The 10004-nt window shown below is 35.0% G+C and overlaps 2 protein-coding genes and 1 long non-coding RNA gene across 5 annotated transcripts; 2 read left to right on the forward strand and 1 right to left on the reverse strand.

The window, feature by feature from the left end:
• Positions 1 to 427: 427 nt before the first annotated feature.
• Positions 428 to 1991, reverse strand: LOC124457775. Its single transcript, XM_047007946.1, has 2 exons — positions 1799 to 1991; positions 428 to 871 (listed from the first exon to the last, which is right to left on the reverse strand). The coding sequence occupies exons 1-2, from the start codon at positions 1874 to 1876 to the stop codon at positions 458 to 460; spliced, it is 492 nt and encodes a 163-aa protein (XP_046863902.1). The 5' UTR covers positions 1877 to 1991; the 3' UTR covers positions 428 to 457.
• Positions 1992 to 3857: 1866 nt separating this feature from the next.
• On the forward strand, positions 3858 to 4326 carry LOC124458245. Of its 3 annotated transcripts, none has more exons than XR_006953093.1 (3): positions 3858 to 3905; positions 4048 to 4135; positions 4301 to 4326. It is a non-coding gene; the product is annotated as an uncharacterized LOC124458245 (long non-coding RNA). The 3 variants fall into 3 exon arrangements; XR_006953092.1 differs by having other exon boundaries at positions 3861 to 3905; positions 4009 to 4135; XR_006953091.1 differs by having other exon boundaries at positions 3865 to 3905; positions 4003 to 4135.
• Positions 4327 to 5892: 1566 nt separating this feature from the next.
• On the forward strand, positions 5893 to 8904 carry LOC124457099 (uncharacterized protein K02A2.6-like). The gene has a single exon (XM_047007390.1). It carries the CDS (start codon positions 5893 to 5895, stop codon positions 8902 to 8904), a length of 3012 nt encoding a protein of 1003 aa, XP_046863346.1.
• The last annotated feature ends 1100 nt before the right edge of the window (positions 8905 to 10004 follow it).

Genomic DNA, 10004 nt, shown 5'->3' on the forward strand with positions numbered 1-10004 from the left:
CTTTTGTGTAGTTTGGGACACACAAACAGATCTTGTTGTTGAATTTGTCTTCTTTCTACGCATGTTTTTTAATCGATTAGTGATTGCTTTCAACCGTGACCCCTGTAACGAAGAAAGTTCATGCTGTACATTATAAGAGATAGCGAGAAAAGCTATAGAATTTCTTCTAAAGATTATCTTATGCATTAAATAATATGAATACGACTTACTGTACCAGCTCCAAGTGAATCGACAAGAAAAGTATATTTTTCTACAATCATGGACGCCACTCTTTGTTTTTCTTCTCTGGATGGAAACATTGTATGAGCTTTAATAGAAGAACAAATGTCCCTAGTAAACTCATCCCCAAGGTTTCCATTAAGTTTTCCTGCTTGCAGTGCTTCATTCACTCTTGGAGAAAACTGTAAAATACAAAAGATAAATTTTAACATCAGAATGTGACCTATTATGAGGTATATTATTTAACATGCAGAAAAGGAAGTTTAAAATCTTTTATCCAGTTCTTGTTCGGTTTCCTTTCTTCCACAAGTACAAAGCTTGGTGAAGGTTGATCACTCTTTTCAGATGCTAAGGTATGTCGAGGTTTACTGGATGTTGTAGGTGACGGTGTGCCTGTTGACAAATGAGCTTCTTCAATTGACGCTGAATAATTGCTGACATTGTCATTTATGGCAAAGGAATGACTAGTGGATAAAGCGATCTTCTGGGTGGATGGTTCAATGGTGGATGGAACATTTCTTAATGGTAGAAACTTGTCCAAGTTGTTAATCGTTGCCAATGCATTTTTGATTCGTATAACTTGCCCTCCTTTTATGCCACATGCCTTCAACAGCTCATCAGATGTATTGTTTAAAATACCAGCTGAATCAAACTATTCAAGTACAAAAAATCAAAATTAAATTAAAAAGATATATATATGTTAATGATTGAGCGAGAGGCTCGTACAGGAGGATACTGGTCGAGTTGTTTTTTCGCTTGTACTGACCGAGACTTTGGGGAGGTCCATTCAAGCGAAAAAAGAACAGCCATTTGATGTTTGGATTGGGCTTTGACCAATCAGAACGCGCGTGAAATAAATGAAAAAATGTTTTCCAGAGGTCCCAAACGGCCAGAGGCCAAAGGCCGTTTTTTATGTCGAGAGGAACTATTTTTCTATTCGGACTGAAATATAAACGGTAAATAACGTATTTATTTCTTGTCAAGCGGTTATGGCCGTTGTTCCACAATGTAATCTTGAATTTCATGCGTAAAACTTTCGTCCCTTTCATCCATGTTTACGTTTTCTGCTATATTTTCGCTAACATTTTCCACGATATTTCCAAGCTCATCGGCATAGTAAAACTCGCTTTCCGAGTGAGAACTATCATTCAAATCCATTGTTAAAAACGTTTTCCAAATAACTTTTTTAAATTACAAAAACAGCTTAATTTATTGGCTTTAACAATTGCCAGGATTCCGAGGACCGGAGTAAAAAAAATGAAGTAATTTATTCGAACATCAACTTAGCATGCTGCAATAATATTGATTTGGTATTTTTACTTCATAGTCTAATGTAGTTTGGAACCACAGCAGTTGAACTTTCACTCATAATGCTTGACGTCTTAGATTACTTAGTCATTTTTTATCTTTACATTTTATTTCCCTCAATAATTTTCCCCACTAAATTCAAGTATTGTTTTTTCGGTATGGAGTCCATATTTATCAAGCAGTGTTAACAAAAGCAACAAAAGTCGTCTAGTCACAACGGCAACACGCAAAAATTCATGCACTAGTGCTAAATTTAATTTTATACACATACCTCTTCATCTTCAAGAATAGAAATTACACTGTCCTTTACCCCTGCCTTCTTAAGATTATCAAGCAACGTGGAATCCATCCGACCTTAAACGTATAAAAATTTGTAAAACACAAATACAAAAATTTCTACATGAAATATAAGCACGAGGAGAAGTATGTGTCACAAGAAATTTCATAAGAAAATACATTCAAAAAAGCTTTGTATTTACCTTTTTAAAACAAGGGAGAACGTCGAAAGCAAATAACTTAAATCCAATGGCTCTTTAAGCCTGGTAATATTGACTTTTACGTTTAGTTCACAATAAAATATAATTTGGCAACGCTGCTCAAACAGGTGAAATCACGATGAAAATCATGAAATGAAATATGAAACAGTTTGACAGTGACAGTTGGCTATAAGCATTTTACCGCGTTTTTGCATATAGTCGCTAATATCACATTTCACACCATATACCAAGTTGAGCCGGCACTCTCTTCAGAAGTGAATTGTATTCTTGAAGTGAATTATGTCATGGAGCGTCTATATCGATGTAATATTTGCCTAGAATTCGTTTCAGATTCTCTTCAATTACTAATAACATATATTGGCCGTGTTCATCGTGATGAACCAAATTTTCATGTTGTTTGTGGCATCGATGGCTGTGCCAGGACGTTTAAGAAATTTTTATCATTGAGAAATCACCTTATTCGAAAACATAAAATCGTGCGCAATACGAGGAACAGCGCAGAGTTGAATACTGATAGGGGAAACGACGATGCTAATCAAAATCATGAGATTGATAATACAGACCCTGAACAGGGAGAAGAGTTTGACATTATGGCTGACCAAGATAATTTATCTAGAGCGAATGCTTTATGTTTGTTAAATTTCAAAGACAGAGGACGTGTACCTCAAACTGTTGTTGATTCCTTCGTTGAGAATGCTACGAAGGTTACTCAAACAAGCATTGACCTTTTAAATTCTGGTATAACTAGCTGCCTTAAAAACGCTGGGATTGACTTAAACAACCTACCAGAGGTGAATGAGTTATTTGATGAAGACAACCCAATCTCAAATCCTTTTGCTGGTATTGACCAAGAGTATCTCCAATATGAATACTACAAGAAGGAGTTTAATCTTGTGGTAAGTTGTAAAATTGGTTTAGAAATTTATAAAAAAAGTAATCAAAATTTTACAATCAATATTTCACTTTTAGGAACCACAAAAGATTGTTCTTGGAAAATACCACACAAAAAGAAAGAGGAAATAGATTGAGAGATGTCGAAAAAACAGATGATGCATACTATATTCCCTTGTTGGAAAGTCTGCAACAGCTTCTTAATGATGAGTCAATTCTTAACAAGGTTTGTGTTGATTACATGTGCATGTGATGTATGTATATAATTGTCCATTGAACACAATGCTGAATATAGAAAATTTTAATATTACCATTGCCTTAGCTTTGTTCTGCACATGACAGTATCCGATCCAATTTTGTGTAGGTGGAAAATTCTCATTTTTGCAACAGTGATTTTTAGTCTGATTATTGTGATGGTGAAGGCTTTAAAGAGCACCCACTATTCAGTAAAGATCCCTTGGCATTGCAACTTCTTATTTATTTTGATGAAGTAGAAGTTTCACACTCAGAGGGCTCTGCGTATTACTCCAAAAGTTTTACTCCAATTGTGAGCAGAGAGCAAGTTTCATATCTTCAAATACTCATTCAAAAGTTATGACAAAATTTTTAAGAATTGTTTCCAGAATGTAGTATCATTCCAAAGATGCACTACATGGTTCATATGCCAAGAGCAATACTTCAGTAAGCTTAGAATTCTGATTTACAATTACAAACCATGTGGCTTCAAAAACCTGCAGTTTTCAAAACTAATTTACAATTCTTGCTTGTATTCTGTATCAATTAACAGATTTGGGCCTCTTGTGCGAAGATGGTGCATGCGCTACGAAGCAAAACACCATTACTTTAAGAGGTTGGCAATAGTGATTGGTAATTTTATTAACCTACCATACTCGTTGGCAAAGAGGCACCAAGAAGGAGTATGTTATCCACTACAGTCTGCTAAAGGTGGAAATAGCACGTTTATTTGCAAAGGCACTGAAATTGGGCCAGGTGCATTTCTTAATGATTTCTTTCATTCAGATACAATATATAGTTATAGCTCAATGGTGCATCCATTATCCTGATTTGGTTTTATTTTTTATGTAAGCTACAGCTACAGTAATTAGAGAAACTTATGTTCGTCTTTCTGAAGGTAAAACATTATATGTTGGTGATGTTGAAGAGAGTGGGCTCATTCGAACAGAATCTCCTGAAGTGAACAGACAAACACCATTGTATAGGTACGTCAGATTGATGTAATTAGTCGGGTGACTGAGATATCTTCATTGTGAATGATGAAATTGCTTGAAATTGCTCTTTATTTACTTGCTTTTCAGTAAAGTTTATGTACACAATTAATTGCTGTGAACTAAATAATATTAATATTTTTCCTATTATAATTTTAGTACCAAATGGATTACTATCAATGGAACAAATATAAAGTAGGAGCTACTGTCCACATTGGTTATAATTATGTTGAATTTCCCCAGTTTTGGGAAGTTATTGGTATTTAACCAAAATGTTGCAAATGCCATGTTTGTTGTTTCAAGAAAACAGACTGTCAGGTTTTCTGAACATTGTCAGGCTTATGAAGTTGCTCAGTCAAAACAGAAGGAAATTAAAATTAAATATTTTAAAGAGTTAACCTCACATTTGCCATTTAACTTGATAAAGCCATTTGGGTGTAACACAAAATACATTTGTCATAGATATGAAATAGATGTAGAATAAATTTTACTTTCCTGAACACAGCATATTCATGTATTATCGTAATGTATATATTATGGCCTTTCAAAAAAGCTGATTATCTTTGGTATAAATTATTCTATTTACTGTTTAACCTGTGTACTTATTATCAGTGAATGGTTTAAATGGGGGGGAGCAGGTGCACAGGGGTGCTCACCCATCTATGTTCTGGTCAACACGGTTGCATTTAGGTGTGCTGTGACATTGCATGCCTAATTATATTTATATGCTGTAATGACGTAGTTAATTCCTTATTTATTATGCATGAGTAATGTATGTAAGAACCTGTACTTGTGTAAGTTTGGGCGTTAAATACAAGACTTATTACATGGTGGCAGCGATTAGGAAATTTTGTTCTTATCGAATGGCAGAAGGATTTTCTAGGCCAACACGACTCTCGTTTGAAGGCAACGTTGCTGAGAATTGGCGTCGCTTCAAACAGAACTATGAAATATACATTGTTGCTGCAGGACATAGTCGGAAATCAAAGAAAGAAAAGTCATGCATCCTCTTAAATCTAGCTGGCGAAGATGCAGTTGAAAGATATAGTTCTTTTACCTACAACGAAGAGGAAGACAAAGACGATCCAGAAATTCTAGTGAAGAAATTTGAAGAAATTTGTATGCCGCTTAAGAATTTAACATTCGAAAGACATTTATTTCATACAAGGAAGCAAAGTCCGTTAGAGTCGATTAGTTCCTTTGTTACAGATTTGAAAAACATTGCTCGAAAGTGCGAGTTTGGTGACCTCGAGAGCGAACTTATTAAAGATCATATTGTGTGTGGGATTAACAGTGATGCAGTAAGAAAGATTCTCCTTCGCGAAACAAGTTTAACTTTAGACAAGGCTCTAAACATATGCAGTGCAAACGAATTGTCGGAACAACAAGTAAAAGATCTTACTAATTATCAAGATGTCGATTAACTGAAGGCTAGGAAAAATTTGAAAACCTCAAAAGGAAGTTACACAAACTTAAGTCAAACAAAAGAAAATAAACATCGAGGACAAAGATTCGTATTAAAGAACAATTGCAGAAAGTGTGGAGGAAAACATCTTCCAAAGCAATGCCCAGCTTTTGGAAAAATATGCCACAAATGTCATAAGAAAAACCACTTTGTTCGGGTATGTCTAACGTCTACACAAAAGTCACAAAGAACAGTTCATGAAGTTAGCGATGAAGAATTGTTTATTGGTGCTGTTAATGCAATCACACCTACGCAACAACGCACAAGCTCGAAAGTCGACTATCGAATGAATATTGAAGCTGTAGAAAAAAGCAAAGACGAGTGGTATTCTGAACTCAGGTTTGGCAGACATTTGGTGAACGTGAAGGTGGATACAGGCGCAAAATGTAATGTGCTTTCTAAAAAATTGTTCGACAAAGTCACAGAAGCTGAGCAACAAGTTACCAAAACAAATACAAAGCTAATGTCGTATAGTGGAGATTCAGTTCAAACCTTGGGACAAGCAGTGATGACGTGTTCTTACAAAGACAAACGATACAATCTTCTTTTCTACATAGCGACACACGATGTAAAGCCTATTCTTGGTTTACCTGATTGCGAGCGTTTGGGTATGGTGAAAAGAATTAAAGATGTCAAACCTATTTTCACTAGCGACGATATTCTCAATGAATATGCAGATCTCTTCGATGGCAAACTAGGATGTTTACCCATTAAACATCATATCAGTGTCAATCCAAATGTAAAACCTACAATTCATCCTCCTCGACGCGTTCCAGTAGCTATGAGAACGAAATTTAAAGAAGAATTAGAACGAATGCAACAGATGGGTGTCATCGATCCTGTAGAAAAACCTACGGAATGGGTTTCGTCAATGGTAACAGTAGAAAAACCAAACAAGTTACGAATATGTATTGATCCTAGACATCTTAATGAAGCCATTCAGCGAGAACATTACCCTCTCTTGACAATAGAAGAAGTCGTATCAAGACTACCTGGAGCTAAAATTTTCTCCGTATTCGATGCAGCCTCTGGATTTTGGCAGATACCTCTAGATGAAGATTCCAGTTATCTTACAACATTCAATACGCCTTTTGGCAGATACAAATTCAATCGTCTCCCATTTGGTATATCCTCAGCACCTGAAGTGTTCCAAAAAGCTATGCACCAGCTGTTTGACAGAATAGACGGTTGTGAAATTATAATGGATGATATCTTAGTATGGGGAACAACAGAGAAAGAGCATGATGAAAGAATTATCAATGTGCTGAATAGAGCTCGTGAAATCAATCGCAAATTAAAGAAAGAAAAAACAAAAGTTAAAGTAACAAATGTAGATTACATGGGACACAAAATAACATCAGATGGTCTTCAATCCGATCCTGAAAAGATTAAAGCAATATTAAACATGCCAATTCCTAAGGATAAGAAAGATCTTCAATATTTGGCCAAGTTTATTCCTTATCTTTCAGAAATGGCAAGTCCCCTTAGAGATATGTTAAAGAAGGAAAATGATTGGTGCTGGTTAGATCAACATCAAATAGTGTATGACAGAATCAAGAAATCCTGTGGAGAGCATTCTGTATTGCAATTCTACGATGTATCAAAAGATGTGACATTATCCGTAGATGCAAGTATGTCAGGTTTAGGAGCAGTTTGTCCTCAAAATGGCAAACCAGTTGCTTATGCATCGAGAGCTTTAACTGAATGCCAAAAGAAATATGCACAAATTGAAAAAGAATTACTTGCAATTGTATTTGGATGTGAAAAATTTCATGATTACATCTATGGCAGAGATGTCAATGTTGAAACAGATCATAAGCCCTTAGAGCAGATTTTCAAGAAGCCCCTTCATCAATCTCCATTGAGACTCCAGAAAATGTTGCTGAAACTTCAAAAGTACAGTTTGAAAGTCTCGTTTAAGAAAGGAGCAGAACTTTATCTCGCGGATCAATTAAGTCGAGCGTATATCCAAGAAGAATCAGATGATCACTTAGAAGATTTTGAGATAAATGTTGTCTTGCCAGTAAGTGAAGAGAAAATGAACCAATTAAAGGAAGAGACAAAGAAAGATAAAGCAATGAAGAAGCTACGACAGTACGTAGAAAATGGATGGCCAGATCTACGCAGTAAAGTTGATTTGGATGTTTTGAATTACTGGGACTTTAGAGAAACTCTTTCAGTACAAGATGACCTACTGTTTAAAGGAGATCGAGTAATAATTCCTGAGTCATTAAGAACTGATATGTTGAAAGCTATACATCAAGGACATTTTGGATCTGAATCATGCAAACGTAGGGCTCGAGAGTGTTTATATTGGCCAAAGATGAGCTTAGAAATAGAAACAGAAGTTAGAAAGTGTGAAATCTGCAATGCCCATAAGAGTCATCAACAAAAGGAGCCTCTAGAATCACATACTGTACCACATCGACCGTGGAGTAAAGTTGGAGCAGACCTGTTTGAATTGAATGGTAGAAGCTATCTTCTTATGGTAGATTACTACAGTGGATTCTTTGAAATTGATTACTTGTTAAATACAACATCAAAGACAGTTATCACAAAGATGAAATCTCAAATTGCGAGATATGGAATTTTCCAAGATCTTATAACAGATAATGGTCCACAATTCAGGAGTAAAGAATTTCGTGCATTCTCGTCACAGTATGGATTTAAACATACAACAAGTTCACCTGGATATCCAAAAAGTAACGGCATGTCAGAGCGTGCTGTACAGACAGCAAAAGCAATCATAAAGAAAGCAAAATATGATAACACCGATCCTTATTTAGGACTCCTTAATTATAGAAATACACCTAGAGATGAAATTGTTGGCAGTCCATCTCAACGACTAATGGGACGAAGAACTAGGACATTACTACCAATATCAGAGAAGTTACTTGAATTTCAACCATTAAACCCTGTTAATGTTCAAGAAAAATTGGAAATGTATCACAAGAAACAAAAAGAGTTTTATGATCGAAATGCAAAAACACTTCCACCATTAAAAGAAGGAGATAAGGTACGTATAAAAACAGAAAAAGGCTTCCAAAAGAAAGGAATCGTGGAAAAATCGTTACTTGAACCAAGATCGTATTTGGTTACGTCTGATGGTACCTACTATAGAAGGAATAGAAATCATTTATTAAAGATTAATGAAGAATCGAGAAGCCAAGATACAGATAAGTCTTATAGTGAGAACAATAGATCTTATAAATATCGTAATGAAAGTACTAACAACAGTAATATAAGAACTCGGTATGGACGTCTAATCAAAAACCAAACAGATATTCTTATTAGATAAAAAATAAGTTAAAAAATCATTTATAGTGTGACATTATTTAAAAAACCGAAGAAAAAGAGATGTGACATTGCATGCCTAATTATATTTATATGCTGTAATGACGTAGTTAATTCCTTATTTATTATGCATGAGTAATGTATATAAGAACCTGTACTTGTGTAAGTTTGGGCGTTAAATACAAGACTTATTACAATTTCAAAAAAGCTGATTATCTTTGGTATAAATTATTCTATTTACTGTTTAACCTGTGTACTTATTATCAGTGAATGATTTAAAGGGGGCAGGTGCACAGGGTGCTCACCCATCTATGTTCTGGTCAACACGGTTGCATTTAGGTGTGCCAAAACGGTATTTCGTATTACCTTCAGGTATTAAAGAACTCACAAAGCCAAGGTTCCCCCTATAAAATCCATGCTTAATCCAGCTCTGGTTAATATAACATATGTATTGCCGCTATTTTTTACGAAGTTTTTAAACTGTTTAAATGAACGCATAAGTCAACTGTTCTGTTATCCGTGTCAGAACGAAAACAGCTGCAGTTTGATATAAGTATAAAAATAAGTTAAAAAAACAGTTAAAATAAGTGTTATTTTGACACCCATGATTTTACAAGGAGAGTGGTGCAGAAATAACGCCCTTTATAAATTATTGTAACTCTTGCTAATGGTGTTAATTTAACACCAACCACTTAACACCAAAAAACAGTGTTACTTTAGCACTTTGTGGCAGAACAAGGTGCTATTTCAGCACTATTAATTAGGTGTTAAAGTGTTGAGGTGTAAATTTGACACGCTACAATATGTTTAAGGTCATATGTTGTTAAATCAACACCAATATTGGTGTTATAATAACACCTTTTATTTAACACCACCGGTGGGTGTCAGTTTAGCACTAGAGAAAGTGCTCGTTCAACACCTCAAAAATAACAGTGTACAACGAAATGGTGGACATTTGGAACACATCTTGGGAAAGCCATAAATTGACTAAAATTGACAGAAATAGCCGAAACTCTTGTGAATAGTCTTCCATAAACTGAATGATGTGTGTATGTAGTTTGAATTAAATAGCTATTTAATTGAAGCCATCATTGAAATTTTTAT

Source organism: Xenia sp. Carnegie-2017, unplaced genomic scaffold, assembly GCF_021976095.1.
Source record: "Xenia sp. Carnegie-2017 unplaced genomic scaffold, XeniaSp_v1 HiC_scaffold_6, whole genome shotgun sequence".
NCBI lineage: Eukaryota > Metazoa > Cnidaria > Anthozoa > Malacalcyonacea > Xeniidae > Xenia > Xenia sp. Carnegie-2017.